The following is a 24,545-nucleotide window of genomic DNA, read 5'->3' on the forward strand; positions in this document are numbered from 1 at the left end:
GGCGTGGTTTAGCTAAGGCACGTCGGGAAATGACTTTCCCTGTGGCCTTTGGTAGCATAGGTAGCACATTACTTACGAAGTTAAATGCCGATTTATTTTAGCATGGATTAAATACAACCTACCATGCTACCTAGAGCACTTTCTGGAAGAGGTGTGTAAGATCTGTTGTTGCTGATGTGATGAAGTTTTCTTGATGATGAACTCTTATGCCTTAATGTTACTAAAAAGTTGAACTGCAAATGTAACAAGTGCTAATTTTTCAAGGTAAATATCAAACAATAACATTTATATCTTTGGCAAAATATTATCGTCGCTCCATTTTCTAAGCCAGCATTAAGCATCCAGTCGCTCGGCTAAAAACATGTATACGTAAAAGCGAGATTGTACCATTGTAACTTTGCAGTTTTGAAGATCAATAATAGATATAACTTACTTCTAAAAGAACAGTGACAATCTCTGCAACATTTTTCGTTTATGGCCTGGCGAGGTCGGTCGCAGATGAAAAAGATCTTTTTTTTCTTGTTGCTACGGGTACGAATGGTAATACCAACAACGGCGACCGCTGCTCCAGGCATAGCGGCAGTAGAACAGCTTCTGGCAAGCCCTGAATGTTTACTGATCTTTGCTTACGTCTGGCTTCGTCGTACTGAATGTCATGTTGGTAATTATACGATCGTGTTACTATGATGTCCCCAACTTGACGCTTTCGTCGAGGATGGTCCAGTAGAATGGGCCCCTTGTTGCCTGTATTCAGCCGTAAAAATTGTTTGTAATTCTCGACTGGCTGAGTGGGTGACAGCAACTGGGTGTGCTGAGGAAACAGGGGAGTTGGAAGAATGAGTCGGCTCGTGTTGGCCCGGTCGAGTGAGCGGCCGGTGCCATTGTAGTCGCGACGGTATTAGACGAGTCTCATTTCCGCGGACAGTTCCACAACGCAAGAAAAAATAAAGCTGAAAAGAGCAATGGTCAGTGTGTATCGTGTTTCGTAGTCTCGTGGCGACCACAAAAATAGCGCGAGGAAATGAAAGCAATCAGCTGTTTCAAGCGTCCAAAGCTGGCTGGCGCTCACTAGACGCGTCTGTGAATCTTCTCTTTGTGTGCGCTCTGGATCAAAGCCTATTTACGTCCGCAGCAAAGCTCTGCTACAATCTGGACAAAATGAGGCGACGAACAACGTGAGACGACTAGAAGACTAAGCGACGGTAGCACCAAACCCGTTCTAGTGATAATGACAACAACGACGGAAGACTATAACTGTAACTCGGTCCTGCTGTTCATGGGCGTAATGAATATCCTTTCGATGAATCGCTGGTTATTTATTGCGCATGCTACCTAACTTTAATATTACATGACAGATATGGGCTGGATAGATAAATGAGTCATGGGCATGAGTAATCGATCAGAGCCCAATCGATTTAACGTGCCTATCGACACTTTTTTTGGCCATACTATGTGAAAAGAATATTGCACCATATCCATTCATGGATTGAAAATCCAGACATAAGGACCTCAGTTGTTGGCCAACTAAATTAATGTACAGTCGTACCAGCATCCAACTCAATTTTATTCATAATAAAAATAATAACGATTTTTATTTGTATTTTCTTTTGATAGCTTATTTCAAACAGCAAAATAGAAAAACTGCTAGGTACCGTTATAGGCTAATCTATAAGCATATTCACACTTTCTGTTTAACCATTGGCTGATTACAAAGATCATAGTCCTGAATGGCTTCACGATCAAAGTCCAATTCAACATAACGTATCAAGAAGCCACATACTCAGCGAGTCTTGTGCTGTGTGTTCTCTCTAGTCAGGCGATCAACAGTAAAAGCAGTCGACCATTTGGCTTGCGGTGGGCCAGGCAGGCGTTATTCATTCGTGATTCGGCCGTTCGCGTTCAGCCTCAGCCGGTTAGGAACATGAGGGCCAATCTGGTTGATTGTTACCAATCTGTCGCCCTCAGGCTGCAGGCAAATCTTGGAAGTGTCGTTGTCGGCAGGACAGGCGGACGTGGGCGACCCGTTTGCCGTCCGTCGCCTGCTCATGTAAAGTGGCGAGCCAGTGTATACAGCAGTTGGGTTGTGAGCACACAGCCTAAGGCAATGTGTGCCGTGGATACACGAGCCTGATTGCTTATCCCACGCTAGCTATAGAAGTCTCCGGTTTAGATAGTCACTCAGATTCTGTTCCCTTTCGGTCTCTCCCTATGTCTCTCTTGCTCTCGATCTTCATTTCTTCGAATTCTTGAAGACCCTCTCGTCCTGCGCTGCGTCGTGAGATCCCCTAAACCGCTTCAGTCCATAGACACGGCTCACCATGGTCCTGTCTTCGTTTGTCGTGCTACCCCTGGTTTTCCTCGTGTGTAGTGACTACCTACGTCTGCTGCATAGTTGAGTCGCTCGCTCACATCGACGGGCCGGCTATTGCTGCTACGCTGGGGATATGCGTATATGAATGTTTGCACTTATTCTTCTCCAATTTCTTCCTGTTACTTTCGGAGAAAGATAGGAGAAACTCTAGCTCATCCATGTTCCTTCTCATGCTGTCTCTAGTTCTCAGTCTAGCCACTGGGCCCGCACCAACGTTTGCCGTCGACTTCCCAATGGTACCATTGCGCCGTAGGCTCTTGGGTAACAACGGAGCTCCATGATTTCCGTGTCTCTGACGCTAAGCTCTTATAGAGACCTATGAACTTGTCTCCGACCATCTGGTGCGTCCGATCTGCGCCTTTCTTCCACCGTCACCACTGCTATGCTACACTAACACCTCTGAGCGATAGTGGCGATGCCGGTGCTATATGACTACCGTACGCACCGCAGTACTCCATTTCCGTCTCAGTGAGCCTTAATGCGATCCCATACTTTCCCTCGATGACAACGATGTCGGCGTAAACGCCGAAAGTACTGGGTCAATTTTAGGCCAACCAACGATTTTTATGCCATTCCTTGTGATTGTATGCCTCCCTAGAGAAACGGCCAGACGGAAGGCCGAGGAATTTTTACCTATCTTACACAGCTTTCTGCAGTCGCCTCCACCTCTCTGACCTCTGAGCAACCTATAACGGTTGCTCGTATGGAAATGCAATAGAGTTGAGTAACCAATAACATGGGTCCGTAGCTATTGTTGTACTAATAATCGTAATAATAATACAAATAGTAATGTTAATAAATGCCTTTAATCTCAGCTTCATAGCCATCATTAGCGATGTTGCAGTTGCGTATCGCGGTCTTCGTTCGGTTCTTTTTCAGCTAGCTTTACGGATCGTATTTAGGTTTCCTGTTCGATGACTCGTACATTTCTCGGATGCATACGGAACAACTGCAGTACACGTCCGTACGTAGGTAGACCTGTGCTTGGCTCTAGTATGTATAAAAGTGAAAAAAGTTATTGCGACCTTTGCTACTAATGCCGCTGTCACCATCACCGCCGTTGCTGCCCCTGCGCGACAGCGATAACTCCGTATGGCTGACTAGCCAGAGGCAGAGTCATGGGCGGGAACGACTGAGCTTTGCTGGTGCGACAGACAAGACCAGCAATAGCGAGCTTTTTTCTTTGTCTTTTGTCGTTGCCACTGTCTTCGGTTCCCTCTTCGATGTTCCGTCCGCTGACTTTGTCCCACGACCGCCGGTTTTCCTCTTTCACTCACTGCGATCCCATTTTCCGCGGTCTTCTCGATATCGTTAAATTTCATCGGGTTTACTATAGCAGAAGTGTGAACGCTTTTTTAACGATTCCGTAAATTCTACTTTGTGACGTAATACGCTCTGTGTTCAACGTCACGCCGCTTGTGTCATCCTAAGGTACCCATATCACCGAAGAGTCTCTCTTTTTTTTTTGCTGCCAAAAGTGAGAGATATTTCTTTACTGAAGTCCTACATCCCTCCTTGTAACGACCGAGGTAAAAGGGAAAGTGCAGAAATGCTACCAAGGGCACAGTGGTTGTCCTTATACATCCCATACTGATTCTTCCCCACGACTTGGCTGCGATTCATACTAAAGGCATAAGCGCCGCCACCGTGTCTGCTGCGTGAAATCGAACCGAACCATCTGATGCTCCCAGACCAGCAGTTTTCTCCTGCTCGTTCGTCTATTTCGTCTCCCTCTCCATTGCTGGCCAGAGAATCGAACACTGCCAGCCGATGATCGATGGCCTTTGCCGAATCGATGGCAGGCGTCATCATCATCCACTCGGATGATATGAGCCGATCCTCATTCGACTGCTATCTAGCAGACATAAAGTTGGGGATCCGTCGTGGTTCTAAAATCTGTCAAGGGTCTCAACATGAGATGCAATCTGTAATTTGTACTTAGAGCTCGTGCAGGTGGCAGCAAATGGTGGTATTAACAGCAACTTTTCGGTACCGCACTTCTCCTTTTGCTCGGTGAGCCCAGTTGTATTTGTGGCCGGGTACTGTACACCATCTGTCCAGTTCCCCTATGACGGCAAGAAGTTCATTCCCAGTGGCCTGTGCTTATGACACCCCCGAGAAGAATTCTCCTCCAGCTAAACACATCTGGTCAAATGCTTGTCATTAAGATCGAACAGCAGGCGCACATAGTAAGCACGCAGACGCATAGATGACTTAGAAGTAATTCCTTCGCGTCACTTCTATCCAAAACTTGCCTGCCCGAGCATACGCGGCTAGACGAGTCATTACTATGATTACTTAATCCAGCACTACAAATAAATCGTACATTCAAAATATGGAGAAAAAAAAACAAACTAAGCTTTCTTCGTCTTTAAGAACATTGCCAGAGTGTTAATCGTTAATAAGACGCTTTTCGGCAAACTGACAATGCCGCGTCCTCAACGTTCCTTCTTCAGTTAGCCGCTGAACTCGAAAATACATACACACATACTAAACAACTGTCTGACTACACTAATACCCCCATATGCCATGCAACCGTTGTATTGTCATTTTTAATTGTACTTGATTCAGGCTGAGGGGGTTGCCACTTTAGCAAAATCTGGGAGTTATTAGACAAGTTTAGAACAATTCTAATTAGCTGAGTCTTGACAATACAGGGTATAGAATCCACTATAAAAGGTTTTTCTAAAAGAAATTAATACTTTATCATAACGAGGCGCCATGTCAAATTTTAAAATAAAAATTAGACAGTGAGAAGCGAATTCATTTAAAGTGTGTATGGATAATGTTCCGTATGATAAAATTCAAAAGTAATATAACATATGCCGTAACTAAAAATCAAACTATTTTTTAATCAGTTAAACGAGAAGATATTTCCTACAGGAGATGATGAACATGACTAGATATCGTACTGTTGAAAATTCAAGCCCATCCTAAGGTTATGACAAAATGACAAGCTCTGACCGAAAGCTTTCCAGTTCTTTTAAATCTGATAATTAAATAAATTAAAGATGATGAATTACTAATCCAAGGTAAATCGGTTTCTTAACACTGAGGTGCAGATGAATGAAAAATACGCACCGCCCAATTATGTCAGCTAACAAAAAAACTTTGTGGCCTAATAACTACAACTCTTTTTGGCCTTACAACTAATTTTCTATGTAGTCTCATAAGTATGGTTCTATTAAATAGAGTTTAGTTAGACTGAATAGGTGTATCAAACGATCTTAACACACTGTCGAAGATAATATACTATCACACTGAGGATCTGTATTTCGCGTTGTATTTTTAGTACATCTGATAATTACTATGTCATAATGATAGCTTACTTTTAACATTATCACTACTACCATATTATACTTCTATTATAGGTTACACACTTTCTCTCTGAGGAAAAACACCTTCAGGCCTAGAAAACGAAAGGAAACATTCGTAGCATTTAAAGGAGTAGGGGATGTTTCCGCGCACCTTTGAATAGCTTGCTGATTGCTGAGGTAAAAGGTGTTGGCCTCTAGAAGTCGAATATCAGCTTTAATCCATATGAGTGGCGAAATTATATTTAAAATGAACGTAATAAGGTACAGAATACGTTATAGCTATCAACACATGACGCATGGGGCTTTGTTCAGGTGAACGTACGCACTTACTCTGTTTAATCCTATTTAAACAAATCGTAGTTGTTCGTTGTGATATTCAACCAGTTATAATATACTTAGCAACATGCTATAGTTAGTTGTCATACGCAGGAGAACCATCGTACATCAGTTAACCTTTTGAAACTCAAAGGAGTAAGCACCTATGTGATATGGCTTTCTCGAAACGACTTGAGCTCACTTTCTATGTAGAAACATCATTTATAGATTCCGCCTCTAACGCCAAATTAACCACTTTGATGGTTGTGATCATCCTGGTACCAAAGAGCACAGAGTGAAGGAAAGTTATGCGCAAATATAGAACAGTGTCTGTAGACAGCGAGAAAGTTGTCGGTGCTGCAATATTAAGTTCGCTTGGAAACTTCACATATCTCAAAGGCAGTCAGTGCCACTGACCAATACTAGTCTTGCTGGCTGGTCTTACTACGACAGCGGTGCCATCTCAGTGGGTCGTACTCTTAACTGCCCGATCTAATTAGACCGCTAGACCAGCCTCTGCTCTGTAGCGCCGGTCAGAGCAGCGAGAACACTGTCGTCGAAAGGAGAGTGTTTCCATGACACTCAGAAGAACTGGTCGCATTAACATGATGCGTGTCTGTGTGTGTGTGTGTGTACCTTGACGGAATCGCTCTCCACGACGAATGATAACGAGGGAGTCGGTGCAGCTAGGCCTGGTTCTCGTCCAACTCAAAGCGAGTTCTAGTTAGGGCTAACGGCGGCACCAAGTAGATAGAAAGCCTTTTAGTGCCTCGAACGCTCTTTGTCCCCTCAACTCGTTAGCTGTTTCTAACTTTGGTCTTCTTTAGCGACGACGATGCTCAATGTAAATGCGTGATTAAGTAGCCACCGCTGTGCGAAACCTTCAAGCAAGTGCAAAGCTCACCAGCAGCCGCGCCTGGTCGGGAGCGAGAAAAAACTTTGCAATCTGCTTAACATCCGCTAGTTCCACACTCTCGTTTCTATAGCCACCACTGCCGTCGCTATATGACCGTATAGTTTGTGTTACTGCGTTGTTTCAGATAACGCGACCAGCGACGGCTAAGCGTAAAGAGCTATCGAGCGACGTTTCTTAGCAACTTCACAGTATTACTAAAAAAAGGACGTAAAGTTGGCTGAAAGATGCTAGAGAAACGCCTTCCAGAAAGCGAATTTTCATCTATATGAGGAATTGCGTGTTAACTTCTGGAGTTGTTTCTTCGTCGTCGATAGTTTTCTTCAGTAGTACGCGGCTTTCAATATCGGAGATGCAAGTTCCGCGGACAGAATGGTTCGTATCATCTTAGCTTGTACATCTACACCCCATTGGCTTTTCGTTGTGGAACGGCAGTCGAAAACGGAGTCGTGATACGCGGACTAATTTTTCACAGTGACGCAATTCTATTACTTGCTGCTGCTTCCGCTCCAGCTCGATACAGGTGCGCGCACGAAACAGTAAACTTCACATCGTCCCTGGAAAAGCAGAGGTCATTTTCTACTATATAGATGCCTGTTCTACTCTTGCGTTTCGTTGCCGTCCTCCTTGCTCCCAGCTATCCTTTTCGCCATCTATCGAGAGTCCTATCAGTAATCCGGACAGTGATCCTCTTACCAGGTCGGGTTTCCGTTCGTTGTTTTGATTTCGAGAAGCCGAATCAGGGCGTCTACACCAATACGACCCACCTTCAATGTCTCGGAGTCTTTCCCGAATCTCTGGCATGGTGCGATGCTGGTCCTGATGCCTTAAGCAGAAGCCGACCAACCTTAGCTAGGCTTGCCCAGTCAGGCCCAGCTCCTGACTCGGTTGGCATCCTACTGCGAACTTGAGATCCGATCCGAAGCTACCAGTCGTCCTTATCTGACGGGGCATCTGTCTACCACTGGTCGGACCCACGAGTCGCCGGGATCGGCTCGCTCCTTCAAACCAGGATAAGACAAAGAGAATAAAGCCGGATAGGCTAATCCTTAAGTCCATGCTAAGCAGTGATGCTTGGTAGATACAGTCATTCAGTAACGTTATATGTCCCATGCAACATCAACGAAATGATGAAGGAGGCATATGAGATTTACGCATTTGAATCAAGGATACGACCTGCTTCAACCAAGAGCCTTGCCATTTACGAAAACTAAGAAGTATAATATATTTACATGACTTAGAGAACTCTATTGATTGTTACGTATTGTCATAACCAATTGTTTCTATTTCGGTTCTAAACCCACTTTTAATGGAGCAGAGAGAATGACCTGTCCAAATGCCTTAACTTTATGCAAGTTTCACGTTTAGCAACATCTCTAAGTTTGCAAGTAGACTTGCATTAGAAGATCCGATTTCATGTTTAAAAGATCTATCGGTACTCCCTATCGATAAATGTCTCGATTCTAAGAAGATTTTTTTTCTGAAGAAATTCTTGTTCAAGTTATCGAAACCGCAACGTATCCTTTTGGCCCTCGGCACTTCGTTGCTTTTGCACTTTGATAATTACAGTTGGTTTATTACCTTTAAGAGCTTTTCAAACTATTTGCTTTTTTGAAGTTTGTTCAAAGGTTGCTCTATCGAAAATAACTTCCGATCTCACGAAATTTTTCACATGTCGCCATTCAGGTTTTGATTAGAGTATCTTGGCGTTACGCTTGAACGCGTTCCTGAACATCAATGGTCATATCGTCATGGCGGCCGTCGAATTACAAGAAAGGTTGTGATATCGGACGACCTTCTGCTAATTAGTGCTTTTTATGTTTAGCCTCAAAATTATGCTCGACGACATTGATCCGAACATACTGATCAGTTATATACACTTGAAACACAGCAAAAGGAAGAAAGAAGTCCAAAGGGAAATCTACCATACATCGCACTGATCGAAACGGTAATACTCATAAAACTAACTACATAACGCATAGTTGTCTTTCGTCGCAGTATTGACATCCGTTTCTCCACAGGCGTCTTCTTGGATCTGAATCAATGATATGTTAGTGAGGAGTGCAGATTCGACAAAGCAATGTTAGCGGTAAACAAAATTCAACATAGAACCACCTTTTCTGTCTTAAGAATGAATGAATGAAAACTCATTGAGCCGGAACCTTTGAGGATAGCTAACGTATTTTCCCGTGTGGATCAAATGTCCTAACTCAATTTTTTTCCATGACTCATCAAATAAAAGACATTGACTGTTGAAAATAGGCCCATGTACCTACCAATCAGTTCTAAACCGAAGGCATTTATTAGCTTCTTTGCATAACGAGACTCAGTGTTACTGATGGTTAAATAAACGAATTGTATATGTGCACCGACCACAAATTACGGAATCTTAAAGTTCGAAAAATCCATGGTTTTTTTCGTCGATATTGTGATAGATGGCTTGAAGCGATAAACCTTTTGTTGAAAAACCTGAGCTGACTGGTTCAAGCGCCTCCGTACGCATTTATTAAATAATAAGCCTAATTAGGTAGAAAAAGAATTCTTATTTTACTCCTTCAATACCAGTAGCCTCTTGTAATAATGAAATTCTAGCCTGCGACCCCAAACGACTGCTTGTGATATCACTAGAATGGGTAGGTCCACAAACGGCCTCAGGAGACTAATTTTTAATACTCTACGAGAAGGACGCGTAATGATATTTGCGCTGGTCAGAGGTAACCGCGCGGTGAGCTTTAATGCTTCAAATAATTTGAATAAATTTCTAAGTCTCATCTGGAGGCCAAACCTGAGACCTCAACGTTGTAAACTCGACGTCCCACCCAAAGGTAGGGTCAAAAGATATTGTTTATTTTCAATTAATTGTGCTTGTTCAATTCAATAGCAATAAAAAAATGAGTTCAGGAAAATTTACTGACGTTTGTCGAGGAAATTGCAGAGGCTGATACATAACAAGGCTTCGTACAAACATGTTCCTATAAACAACTCTGAATAGATCAGAAGCAATTTTTGAGGGATAATTAAGATGTCAGATTTGTTAAAGAGATCAGATGGAAACATATGAGGCATTCTCCTGCATGGCAATTAAACTAAGACCTACGAAATTATATATAGTTTTTTGCAGACGTTTGCCACATAAACGTCAGGAAATTGATCGTATCTTCGCTAGTTATCGCTGCGGTGAACACAGGCAGACCGAAAATTATCTCCTTATTACAATTTTTTTGCGTAGTTACATTGCGTGTAACGACTTCCACGGCGCGACTTGGATATTAGGCTTATATTGAGACAGTGAACATTTAAACGCGTTAACAATACCCATCGGATTTTGAAATTACCACAGATCTTCTTGAATGAATATAAATGCCACGATACACTCGCACACAGTAGCGGTAAACAAAAGTAGCATAGACGGATACTTTACAATAGCTTAATTCGAACGCTTAGAGGCACATCAGGACGGCTCGTCTCCTGAGCAATAGAGGAACACATTACATCTCCTAATAGCTGCACAGTCGAGACTGGACAAAGCAATTTTATCAATAGTCTAGTGTGCAAGCTAATGGCCGACTTCGTATTAATGATCAGGAATTGGCAAGCCATAAAAGTTTTCCTTCCTGCCTCGAAATCAACGTTCGAAATTGGCTCTAGGTCCTGCTCATAATGGGAACTAACTGAAGTTGCATTTTATGCAACTTCAATTGCGTCCCAAAAGAGACGCTACGGTGAACTACGCATGATCCACTTATCTGAAAAGTAAAATTCTTAACGCGGCTGAAAAAGAGCTATTGCATTAGATAACGGAAAATGATGCCCAACAGTACGAAATGCTATTTCAGTGGCGAAGGCTTGTTTGTTGTGGATAGAATAATATATGCTTGATTGTGTTGCATCTTAAACTGAGATAACACGTACTTGCAAGCTTACATAGATGCTTGTTACAGCTCAGACAGCATTATGTTTTTTTTTTTAAGGAAAATCTTTAGCATACATTGAAAATACAAAAAAGTCAGAGCTTTCGAATGATCGATGTTAACTGTTTTTATAGGTATAGCTCTTCAAACGAAGCACGGTTCCATGATGGGGCGCTGCGCAAAATCATCAAATCTGCCCATGAACCAACGAGACTTTCCCAAATAATTTGAGTTTAAGTGGTCTTACATCGCTATACTTTGGAGAATATCTAGCTTTAGTATGGCTGCTTTAAGAATGATATTGTGAGCTTTCAAGTTAGTTACACTAGAATTATAAACAAGCCTCTATTAGGGGACTTGCTAGTGTTGGTATAATTCCGCGTTTGAGTTTGCTCCTACGACGCTGAAACATTTTAGTAATGAACAACATGATCTACGGATGGGGCATCTTTTGCATTCGGCTGTATAGGGAAAAAATTGGTTCACAGAGTTGTTTGCAATGGTTGCGAAACAACGGGTCACCTAGAGCCGCACGGAATAGTTTGCTTGAAAGCTAAGCTATTATAATGATTTAAAGCTGAAGAAAAGCGACCTGAAATGTGGAAGAAAAAGCTAACGATGCTTGCCTGAAGTTGTACTCGTTTTCTCAAAGAAAAGTATTCATTTGCGCCAAAAAGCATCTTAGAGTCACATCTCGCTTAGCGCTTTAAAATTTGACGATTGTTTCCGCGGTTCATTTGCCAGCACCGAACGCTGTATTTCTATTGTAGCAAGCTCTCCGACCACAATATTACTGTCCTCAGATAATGTTTGTCGATCAGATTCCGGAGAGCAACTATTTTGATACCGAACTACGTATATATTATGAACGGCCAAGTATCTTTAGTAACGACTGAGTACAATGCGTCAACAAATATGTCTACCAACTATGGTAGCTATTCACTACCGCTCCCAAAATATGTGTTCTTGAAGCCATAAACAGCTCGAAAAATTCCGAATTTGAGTTACCGACGAACGTTTAGCATTGAAAGATGGCTCTGTGCGCTGCTTGCGAAGGCGTGCAGAAGGGTTGCGACCTTCGAAAATGTTTCACCCCAGAAGCACACCCTAAGGCGCTATTGCCGCTACGCGATAGGCTAGGTGAATAAAATTAAGCCAAGAAAAATAGCTCTCGCACACATATAATTAAACTCAGGCAAAGGTTTCGCGGATATTTAATGCGAAACACCACCGCTGACCAGTAGATAACCGACGGAGAAAATTCGCAGGCGGTTCTCGATTCTATTGTACAGATAAGACCTGCCATTTATAACCTGAGCATGTGACGAAGTGCAAAAAATTGAATATCTTGTAAAATGACTCAGCGTGTCGGGGATATAAATAGTATGTATATCTAAAACAAAATACATACAACTATTTTGTTCTATATACATAGTTCATGGGTCATGGAAGCACCAGCTCCTACCCTTTGTGCCCAGTCAAAGGCCCGAGCTGCCTAAGCCACCGGCTCAGTTTCCATGTTTCATTTATGTCATATTGATTTCGTCTGCAATGAAAATATATTCCTCTCAGCCAGTGACGTACTCCGCAGTAAAAAGGTGTCATAGGAAGCCGCTGTATATGACTTTGTTCCGATGTGCTATCTGCCACTGGGAAGAGCTACGCTGCCAATGGACCTCTATATCCCTACGCTGCCTTGGGAAAGCAAGACCTGTAGACGCCGGTGCCCACGGACACTGGCTTATTTGCCTAACATACACAGCAATGCTACTACGAGTGATACTGGTGGACTCTACAATATGGGGTTAATCCAATTAGTCGGACTGGTATAGACCCCAGTTGATTCCCCAAAGATGTTCGAGTATGAAGGGTTCAGTCGCGCAAACTCCTAAACGGGCAGAGTGAATGTCCATGTGCGACCGCTGGCTCGATTTCGAAGCATGTGGTACTACATTATGTTGACAAGCCTTTCTCGGCCGTATACGACTTCTAAGCGCTAACATTAGATCCTTTATTATCTCTTAAACGTAGCACCTACATAACTACACCGTCCTAGAGACGAGGACAAACAATGTAGTTGTCTCATCTGTAGAGACTCCTACAATGCGGCGTAAATTTCGACTTAAATTTCGATTGGTTTCTACCGAAGGTAAGATAATTTGGCACAGAGCAACGGTTTGGCTAGTAAGCTTGGCTCGACCCTTCCCTTGCGCACACCTGTGCTTCGTATGCCGGCCTCTATCCTTTTATCAACCTTCATGTGCTAACAGACGACTACCGCGTCTCATTATCTAAACCAATCGTTAGGTGGCGTAAAGGCCTCATAGACCCAAGGACCAATTTATACCCGAAAACAGACAAGGATTGTACATATTATGAGATTAGAACGTTCCGCAATCGTTAGCCCTGAAAATACGCCCATCTTGTTACCTTTTTACATCGTCCCAGCATAACCTAAAGGCACAGCCAGTTGTGCCCTTTTGACTTTAGTAATGCGCGCTTTCAAACTCATGAATGTCGTCTCTCCAAATGGAAAATTCACTAAATGTGCACGGCCTGGGAAAGAAAGAGTCCTAATCTCAGTCCTCGATTTTACGCACCGAAAGTGTCAGGCAAGTTTCTGACCAACACAATACCCTGTCCGGCTAGTTCGGCCCGCTTACCCCAAAGTTAGATTATTACATTCGATACTACTATTCTTTGCCCCCCGAGGAACATAGACAAACTATGTTGCCAATTTCATACGCAGATTTTTCATCTACCACAAACGCTGAGATATATGAAAATGGCTGATGTGAACAAAAGTGACAGCTGTTATGTAAGAAAACAAACATAGTTTCTCGCCAGTTCAAAAACCTTATCATGAAACATATTACTTAAAACAGCATTTAGAAGACTTTTGTAAAAGTCCTTCGACGAAAACTCAAGGCCCTAACGTATGCGCCTGTTGCGGCATTGTCCAATCCGAGCCCATGCCTGACCTTTGACTCACTTTTTGTCATTTGTACAGATTTAGATAGTATCGGGAGGAATTTCTGTGCGATGTAAACTTATGTTCACCGGATCAATGCATTGATAGTATTGTCTACTAGTAGCTACTTCTCAGTAATATAAAAAAAACATTAGTAGGTAAAACGAGTGGGGAGTTTTTCAAAAGACTTTAAGTCGGTCCAGAATTGCGATTCGAAGAGATAGACGTAGTTGGCTGGCTTTGTCATGGGGTCACGCATGTCGTGATGCCGACGTTAGTCAGGTTCGTTCCCAGGAAAACAGGAGCGGAAAATTTTCTTTTCATATCTTGAATCATTACAGACAAAACATTTACTGTGCAGAACATGTAAAAACATTAGATCTCGTAGACTACTAAGGATCCAGAGGCTTATCCAGGTATTTTTTAAGTACCGATTTGTTTAACCTCTTTCACACTTTAGAGTACAATTAAAGGCTCTCATCATCTAAATGTGTTAACTACACCAATTATATAGGTAAAAGGTGCAAGAAACCTTCAACAAAAGTAGTCAAACCCAGTTTTATTAGCCACAGAAATGCATCATGACACATATACTTTTTTTGGTAAATCCGTTGGCAGATATCGTCGTCCTGTCTGAGAGATTAAAACACTCAGCTCCAGATGTCAATGGTCCTACCCAACGCACGCCCGAAGTACTTTTTCGAGACTTTGAGGTCCCGGCTCTACTAGTCAACGACCGTGAGAACCCTACCTAATTCCTCTCAGCAGATCTCCTAGTGACTAGGGCTGTGGTAGTATCGAAATTTGACGACGATCCCGCCCTGCTCGCGCCGCTTCGGCTTGGATGAAAGTATTTACATTGTTCTGGTTACAAGAAAGAGAAACTGTTCGTTGTTTCTGAACCTGATCTGTCACTTGAGGGATTATCAGGTCGTGCTCAAAGGAGGATGCCTTAGAATGAGAGTCTTCATTGATTTGCTAAAGCGGTTATCCTCGAACGCATAGAGAGGTTTTCCAGGGCTTATTTTTACTTTTACGCATTACTCTGTTCATCAGAACCTTCTGTGACAGAGATCAACGAACTTAAGATTTTCAAAACCACTACCCAACTAAACAATTGCGTGAGGCGGCTGTAAGATTAATGCGTTGAATGATCTTCAACTCATCCCTTTGATACCTTACGGTTTCGCCCATCTCTTCTTAATGGTCCATTTACCGTTAGAGAGTCGGCCAGTATATGATGTTCTCTAACACTCAGGTACTCTCTGGCACATAGGCGTTCGTTTTAACAAGTTTTGTACGTTCACGAACCATTGCAGGAAAACTACCCTTAACGCCTGGCTGGCTAGCTTTATACTCGGTATCTTTTATGCGTTTACACTCTACTAATACTCAGGTCCTAGATGGATATGCTTGAATGATGCCTTTAAGGGAATGGTAAACACTGTTGATTTTTTAATATCTGTTTAGGATTTCGATCGGAGTTCGATATCGTTCGTACCACGCATGATTGAAGGGAGGGAGCTGCGTTGCCTGACACATGACCCCTCGCGTGCGGTACGTCCGCCAGGTAATTTTTCTGTTCTAGTTGCCGAACCAGCGAGACCTATTGCTTGCGTATAAATATTGCTCCGCTTATCTCCGTGCCGAAGTATTTTTTGAGCCCATAGTGACACTGTTGCTAAGCTTTATGCGCATACATCCCTTATAAACTTCACTCGATTCGGACTTCTTCCGCAAAAACGATATACATAGCTTGAATCCTGCCACGCCAGGCGTCAAATCGGCAGTATTAAGGTGTCCTGCGACATAGTGGTGAGGACCGCCTTAAGATGCATTTTGTTGGATTCTAATCTTTCATGCATTTCGATGTAAGATTCATTGTGCTATCACAATCGAAACGAGAGCTAGCTGGTCGAATTCAGAGCTAAAATAGCTAGATGTAAAACATCGCCGTTTGACGTAAGCATAGCCAAGTGTATTTTCCTGTGGGACGGCTCCTCTCAAGTAAAATCACTTCCCGTCTATCTAAAGGTCAATGGCTCTCTTCGATAGACAGGTAACGTGGTCGTTAAAATGCTTTTAATTTGGATCTGTAAGTCATGAGATGAGCCAGTAATGTCTGGCCAGTACCTACTTATAATGCCCCTTTCGAAACTCGGAGCGTTTTCCAATCCCGAAGACGAGCTTTATTCAGTGATGTTCAGAATAACCAAGCAGATTCAGGTAGACCTTGGAATATATGGCATTGCAATGAAGCGGACTGCTTGGAGCGTTTTGCCGATTTCTCGTATTTGTCGACGGGGTTACGCTCGCTGTAAATGAAAAATTGTTGGACTTTACAGATACCTGCTAGCAACTAAATGCAAAATTTTGTCTGTGAACTCTAAGGAGACGTAATGTTTCAAGCTTTGCTTGTTTTCGCTGCTGTAGACCTATAGCATCACATGGACCCGCGACGAAATAGTTCTACATTAAATCAGTATTACTATAAATATAGATTAATTAAAAGCTACTGATAACCCTATGATAACTGTACTATAAGAAAAAGTTGCAGTTAAGTTAAGCACTGATAGATGGATTCGATATCCGTACGATGTGCCTGTCGAAAAAAATGTACATATATGATGATATACATTCAGACATTGAACTTGTTCGATTTTTGATATTTGTCTTCATCTACATTTATCTATCTTAGTAATGGAGGTCGCAACCGTCCACTAATTTAGTTCGATACGTTTATCTCCATAAATTTGGATTCTTAATTTTATCATAAAAGCCAAAGTTATAGCATGCATGGTCGAGCACATACGAATTAAACCCTAACTCAAACCTCAAGTGTCATCAGTTATTTTTTTATAGCAAATAAAAGACGTTTCAAAAAGTATTTAAACTAATAATTATGTTCACCATGCCATTGTTTCAATATAATGAACATTATTTCACCATGATTATTTCGACAAGGAAGTAGAGTGGCCTATTACGTTGCTGTTTGTATTTCATTGTCACCTATAGCTATGTTTTTTTTAAATGGAAGTTTATTTAGGAAGATAGCCCCATTTACGTTACGGCGACACACATAATGAAAAAAAAAAACCATATATATAAAAATGTGCAAGCAAAATGAAATATGACTTTTTAGCTATACACGTGCAGGAAACATAGTTCTATCTTCGGTGGTTGCAGTTTGATTGATTCACTAGTTTGTTCACACATTATTTGTTTAAGCTGGAGATACGCAAGTCCATATTGTTCTTTGTAGGCCCAGCTGGAATTCTGTGATTCATTTCATAGACGCTGCATAATCGGTTATCGCTGCTTGTTTCTACATAGTGTAATGTAGTTGTTTAATTTTTAGCCAGCTCTTCACTCGCTATCGCTGATGTGAATTACGCTGGTGTGCGGGCAGCCGTATCCGCTGCGCTCCAACTTTTCTGTGTATGGCAACGTTAAACCGTTTACGCCGCCCGCTAACCTTAATTTCATTTCAACCGCCATTATTCCGTTCCCTACTCTCTCCACCCTTTCCGTCCATCTTTTGTTCTATCGCTGGCATTTCTGCATTTTTTCGGCATAAACCCTTTCCTCTATCCTAGCGCTACGGTCTACCTAGGATCGGTTTGTGCTAGCATTTGAAGCCGTAGTAGTAGTAGTAGTAGCCGCTCAGTCGGACAGGTAGTCGGCCCTCAACCTTTTATCCCCGCTCGATGCTGCGTACCTTGGCTTGATCGTCCAGTCGTAGTATTGCCTGTACAACGAGCCCGTTCTGATTCGGTACTTGTGTTTACAGTATCTGCATTCGCTTACACACACACCTTGTCCCTTCACGTCTCCGTCTGCCCCTCGCTTATTCCCCCCTCCGCTTCTGTGTCTGGTCCTTGTTTTCTCTCTTGCTCTGCCTCTTCTGTTAGTCGCTCTTACCTTACCTATCCCCTCTCGGCGAACCACTTTCGTTGGTCTCTCGTCGCCAGTCGGCTTTCTAATGGCCGTAATCCCCAGCTAATTGGCGAAACAGCCGTTGTGAAGTCTTCTGCGAGCTTCCTAACCTAAGCACTGCTTCAGACGCACCCCCATTTTCCCGACAATTGCCCCACTTTTCTCGACACTGCGACGCTTGATAGACACTTCAGCGAACCCTGCCACTGGGCTCAGAGCCAGTTACCGCTCGCTAGTTTCTTCGACGCTTTGCCGCATATGCGCTTGACATGCGTGCCTGTATCACTGTCAAACCATGTGAGCTCTGGGAGCCCTGAGCGACTGTTGGGAATTGGTGTCGCCTTTTCTAGTGTACGGGTTCAAGGCATAGATGAAACAGAAACTTGCAGGAGAGTTCCGGGAAGTAGAAAATGGCAAGCGCCCAATCTCGTATATGTTTAGGCTAAGCGAGCTCTCTTTTTCCCTTTTCCTTTCAGGCCTCTCCTTTCCCGCGTAACCTGTACCCCATCGTCGCACCCATATGCTGTGGTACCACTGCAGACGTCCGGTCACAGCGGGCGGGTAGCAATAACACCGCTATGGAACGACCATAGTAACGCTGTTCGTAGTCCTGCAACTCTCGCCACGGCTGCGGCGGGTAGAGCAGACTAATGATGGGTGGTAATGGCAAGCCGCGCGCCACACTTCGCGGCCGTTTGAGCATACACCTGATACATTTTGTTCAGCAACAGCTCGAGAAAAGTAGGTGGAAGTTTCTAAAGAGAAAACTAGATGTGACCATCAATTGGAGGTAGACACACATGAATACCTGTGTATATATCGCATATGAACATATATCCTATTCATCATTCGCCTCAAACCAGAACAAGTACTTCAACAGCAGACGCCGCACCAACAGACAGGTAAACCAGACAAATGGAAAGCAATAAGGGAAACAAATAGGAACAAATGAGTGAACCACACACAGGGACTAGTCAGACAAAAAGCGAGTGCAATCTTGCTCGTTCGTGCGTCACGAAATAGCATTGTGTAGAAATTATTAGCTGTCGCCGAGACAAAAATTTTCACGGATCATCATTCCTTGTGCTAATTCTCGATTTTGAGAAATCGTACTCGATCTGAATGAAGAAAAACTTGAAATCAAGAAGACTAATCATCGTAATGTAGATACGTCCTTATATAAATGAGTATACTTTGAAATAGTGCTCTTAAAATGGCAAAAAGCATGTTTGGGGCTTCTAGCTTTGTATTTTATATGGCTCGACAATCGATTCAGTTGTATATCCCAAATACCATTTAAAGTGAGCTTATATGTTCAAAAGTTTTTAGCTCGGTACCATATTTTATATGAATAGCTCTTACATTAGGATCCTCACATATGACGATTTCAGTTGGGCTGCTGTGGTTCGGAGGATACGAGCTGTTGTTTACATCACGAGCAATTAGGTGCCTGCAACACTTTTGTTATTGGTATGTATTGCAGTGCGCACCGTTCTAACATGCGTCATTGTGTCCTTTCGGTCACGCCGCAGGACGACCGTGGCCTTCCCCTAATAACGATTTCATTCGTTAGTGGGACGATCAAGACAAGACTAGTTGATGCGAGTCATTCTGCTAAACGCAAATGTTGTTATTATTAATTTTTCACCGATAATGCATTTTCAAATTTCAATAAATGATCCCAGGCCTCAAGAAATCGATGTTGTGAACAAAAACGTCATTTACTAGTCGTTATATCTTCCGGCGGAGTGAGCGGTAGAAGCAAACTTGGAAATCAGCATGTCTATCACTCGGTCGTTGAAGCGTAGTTTTCTAGGTGTATTAGGTATATTATTCAGATAGTGTCATAAACGAGTTTACTAATCCGGATGACGAAGAAAGGCACGTCTATATTTTTGTACGGGATACAACGGATTTCGGTGAATCAGAATGCAAGATATCAAGCCAGATATACTTATCATATCATGCAGTCCATTGTAATATATTATCGCCTGACAGCAGTACCCAGACGGTACATGTGTCACGAGGCCAAAAAAGGTCGTTGCACGATTGAAGAACATGTACATTTCGTGGAGAACGTTTAGCTCAGACTGAAAAAACAGCGAGGTCGCAATGAAACCTAGTAGCGCAAGCCAGCTAAAGAAGCTCTAGGACAGATATACACCTGGCTTTTACGGATGGCACCGTAATAATAATATGATCTGTATTAGGAACGGATTGGTATATGATGCTACTAAGCAGCCTAACTAGCTTACTCGGCACCAAAATCGAGGTGACGCTTTAAATTAACGGTAAACGTCCGTCGCTAGAGAGCGTTTTTCTTCGGAACCTTTTTATGGCAGCACTATATAAAGGCAGTTGTCACATAGTACATAATCAGTCAGAACAAAGACATTTAGGCCGTTCCCTCTATTTCTGTGGTTTTGTCAGTATATTATTGATATGGCGTAATTTAACTGGGTCAACGTAGGTCGATAGAAAACGGCCGAGTTCTTGAAGTGGAAGCACGCATGCACAGCAGATGCCGAGACGGTTTAAGAAACAACGCCTTACGTCTTAGCAAAGATGAAAAGAAACCTTGGATAACCTTCTGCATCATTTAACCCCCAATAAACAACTAGCACGTTTCAGGTCAGCGTTTAAAGAGCAATACCGTGAATCCATGACCGGTATTGCTCTTTTTGGACCGTTTAGGAATGCTGGATGACAAATTAGGCTAGACGGGTGCAGTGCCGTGTATCTTACTCAACACAAAAAGTAAATGCGTTATTCCAAACGGCACAACAATACCATATTTCAGAGGCACTTATATCCAAAAGGTCAGTCAGGGTGTCGCTCAGTCCGTGAAATATACGTTCTCGGTAAAACTGTAAAGTTGAGTCTAATTGACACCTCGCAGGAAAACCTAATGCGAACGAAGTATCATGCAGTTGTACGCTGATCTATTAAATCACGTGGCGTCCGTGCGTGAAGGATTCCCGAAGGAAGCAGGTACACATAAAAGGCGCATGCACGTATTACCATTCAACGTCGCTACTCTGCGGCAACCAACAATTGGCGACATGGAGTCTAAGTGAACGCGCATATTGTAGACAATCTGTATCAGATATATGCACCGAACAGAGAATAGACGGGCGGAAGCTATCGGAAACATAGGGAACCTCATCAAGTAGCAATTGTTGCTAGTAAAAGAGGATATGGTCGGTTAGAGAATATTAAAGGAAAGATTGAAAAAGTGGCGAAATGTAGCATATACGAGGAAATATAATAACCTACTAGCAGGAATTCAATACAAACGTATGTCATACGATTATTCAAATATCGGCATACGGCAGATGAGGGGCTCAATAGTTAATATGCAATAATAGCATCAATAACGGAATTGACTGAAATAATACCCTGACTACGAATTGGTTAGTGAAAATATGACACTTATTGCAAAAAAGCCGTTCATAAATAACAGTAATTGTGTCTTTTTTCCACCTCACGAGAAAAACAGTTGAATAGTGTTATAAAGAAGCCCATTTAACTAACATAGATTAGTAGAAGCACCGGCCGGGCCTCCACAGCATGAATTGTCTACACAAACTATCATCCATTTTTTAATACTATCAAAGCAAGAAGACATTAGACGTGATTACTTTAGGACGCCCTCTGAAGCAACACCGCCTAGGGGCAAATATGCAGTAGTACACTATGAATCAAGACAGCAAAAAAAAATTCGAAATTAATCTTCGTACCATTTTGGTATTTCCTCTATTTGACATATAAATATAGCAGTTTGCAATGGCGAAGACAACCCGCATTCGCCATGGCAGCCCGGCACAAGCAGGATCGATTCAAAATCAAATCAGTCCTACAGGCGAGCAGGTCTGATACGAACACGATTGGGTGAGAAAAGCTGACAACGAAAAATGCGAGTTTTTTCTCGATCCGTCGGCTTCTTCAAGTCTCTCGATATGAATTCAGATATCCATACCCGTAGTTGAGCTCTTTCCAAATAGTGAACACCGGTTGTACGAACGATGGTCTGAAGAGGCGAAACATTTCTCTCGTCGAAATATTTCTGTGAGAGCAAAACCTTACGGGGCGCGGGATAGAAAGTGAGCGGACTAAAGGGAACTCAGGCATTCATATTTATCGATAGCGGAAAAAAAGACATTTTTATGAGGTACGCTATGCGATATTCGCTATATGCTTTGTGCGTTTGCTTGATGCGTTTTTATTCCAAAAATGTTAGCCATACCCATACACGATGGCGGCGTTGATGACCGGCTGCCATTGTTGTTGCCGACGCTCGTGCTCGAAAGGGCTAGCGGCGAGGCTACTCATCGTCCGTTCATGTCGTGAATTTCTTCTCTGCCAGTGGTTTTAATTAATGGCAAAATGTGCGAACATACATTGACAACGGCGATCTAAAAAATTACTACAGACCTACATGGGAATTGCCGGAGTAGAGCGCTGTCTTCCTCTTCCGTGTACCTGGTCCATCTTTATATTGCTGCCTATAGCGACCTATAATGGCCAAAAACATCCGAGCAATTACATTTTGTTTTAACTGCTTATCAAGCACTTCTCCCTTTCCCGGTTACAGTGTAGCGTCAGCACTATCCTCTAGGTTGTATGAAGCGACGACGGGCTGCGTAAGCTCATTGAGGGACAGCTCCGTAGCTAGCTGTGGATGTGTGTGTATTTTAACGCGAGGATATGTGGGCGTGTGTATGTAATATGTGTGTCGTATACGAGTTTAGTTGTTGTTCGCGTTCCAGAACGATCATCCGTTGCTGCGGATGTCCTCTAACGAGGTCCGTACTCAGCTTCTCATAACACTTCGCCTCGTACTCCTATTCCCACGGTATCCTCTGTCAGCCCTCTTCTATGTAGAGGCAAATAGGCGCTGTTCTTTACGGGTTGTTGATAGGCTGACATTGTCCAGTTCAGTATAATTATTGCACATAAAAATAATTGCCTTCTTTTATCATCGCTGCCTCGATCGGCACATACAGGAGTATATTCAAATATATGTATAAGTATATCGTGGGTCAGCTACGCCTATGATAGGTAGCCAAAGGTCATACACATCCGTGTTACGTGAATGAGGTGCGATAAGACGGAAGTTGTAGACAGCTGCTCTATGCTTGGGTTGCTTGGCCGACGAAAGTCGAATTACCAGTCAGCCTCGTAGCCACTATAGGGTTTACCTTACCATTTGTATTTCCGCTTATATAGAATAAAATTGACTCTGTAACCCAGGGAAAAACGAGGCCTTTACAGTCGATGTGTACTGAGCTTGGCTGTGGTTTTGAAGTACACGAGCTCGCATTGTAGGCATCAGATGGCATAGACCTGGGTCTGCGTCAACGGTCACCCCTCCTGTTGGCCTGGTATAGATGAAGGAGAAATGTATAGGAACGCTATAAACGAACAGCATCTTAATGGTAACCACAGCGTCCGTCTAAAATATAGTTAACCCATCTGGTTAAATGGACATGGACTGGGCCAATTGGCCTTGCTATTTCACTGATCACTAATGACGCCGTCAGCGCTTCTTGGTCAATGGTCAGCACCTCTATCTGACCTTAAGCGTAACACTAACTTACCCAACCCGGTCCAACAAAGCTTGCTCTTAAGTAAAGTTAGTCAGCCTAACGTCTAGTAGTAGAGTATATGTATGAGCTTACGCATTTCGAACACGTAATCTTCTCCAGGTCCTCGGTACTCTGCTCCGTTCTGCCAAGTGATGCAGTGTGGCCCTTCTACGGCAAACGGGAAACCGCCTTCACAACCACAACAAAATTGCAGTGGAATTGTCGAAAGTGGTCACTGAAACCAAGTAGCAATTGTGTAGCCTGTCTCTTTAGCTTAATCGTGCTGCGCCTCCTTGGGGTAAGGGAAACGCAGCGCGGTTAGGCGCGCCCTCACCTCTGAGTGAGAGAACGGGGCCCGCACAAACCCGACTCGTATACCACTCAAGTCGCGGCAGCCAGGCTTTTGTCCGGGCCAGCTTTAGGCTTAGTTGCAATATAAAAATGGACTTTATTAACGCTTTTGGCTATTTCGAGGTTAAAGCTCTGCTCATTTGGTATTCTTCATAGCGACACATCTGATCGCAAACGCATTACATTATATAGTACATAATAACTTGGTTGTCGTCGCACGTAGTTGATTTCAAAAGCAGTACGTTAGTTAATGGCCAGGCTGGTCGGCAGCTAGGAAAAAACCGATATGGAAAGCAAGAAGTACTAGTAACGAACCGAAGGGATAAACTCTGCGTTTCATTGAGCTCTGGAACAGGTGGCAGCTTCCTCTATCATAAAGGGGCATTAGATTGCACAGTAGTCACTGCGGATAATACAACAGCGGCTAAGCAAACGGTATTAATACAGTATGATAATTTGTTGATTTGCGCACTTCCTCATGATTATTTAAGTGAAAAGTTGGTATGGCGGTAACCAATGCCAAAGCCGTGTGTACCAAAAAAAAGCTTGAGAAAGGTGCCGCATGACTGAAAGGAAGGAGACAAAACTCGAAAGAGTAAAGTAAGAGGTGGGATCTGACTCAATGGCCTTTTGAGCACAAAAAAGAATATATGCTTGTTGTTCTCCTATATGCATCATTAGCTTGTGTCTGTCACTCTTGTTACATTAGCAACAGGATTTCCCCGATACTTGACAAACAATAGAACGGATATACCCATGGTCATATAAAAGAGTGCAAGACAGCAGCTAATGAGTTTTGTTTGGCTGAATCGGTGACGTTTCCTAAGATTATTCGGATTTTTGAAAAGCACTGATTTTTTTTGTCTTTGTTC

At 42.9% G+C, this 24,545-nt stretch overlaps 1 protein-coding gene across 6 annotated transcripts in view; it reads right to left on the reverse strand.

Moving 5' to 3' along the window:
• Nucleotides 1-23,574, reverse strand: part of LOC111259938 (uncharacterized) — an 86,662-nt gene extending 63,088 nt beyond the window's left edge. For 2 of the 6 annotated variants that reach the window (XR_015310804.1, XR_015310805.1), the window contains exon 1: nucleotides 23,416-23,574. Coding sequence is in view for 1 of the 6 variants with exons in the window: in XM_086968086.1 (XP_086824212.1) it covers nucleotides 6,206-6,225 (20 nt within the window). In the remaining 5 variants the exon portion in view is untranslated. Of the gene's footprint in view, nucleotides 1-6,167; nucleotides 7,918-15,935; nucleotides 16,103-21,980; nucleotides 22,250-23,415 lie in introns of those variants that run through there. The other 4 variants (XR_015310807.1, XR_015310808.1, XR_015310806.1 and 1 more) reach the window with 4 other exon arrangements.
• Nucleotides 23,575-24,545: the final 971 nt, after the last annotated feature.

The sequence above is a fragment of the Varroa jacobsoni genome, unplaced genomic scaffold, assembly GCF_002532875.2.
Source record: "Varroa jacobsoni isolate VJ856 unplaced genomic scaffold, vjacob_1.0 scaffold_386, whole genome shotgun sequence".
In the NCBI taxonomy this organism is placed as follows: domain Eukaryota; kingdom Metazoa; phylum Arthropoda; class Arachnida; order Mesostigmata; family Varroidae; genus Varroa; species Varroa jacobsoni.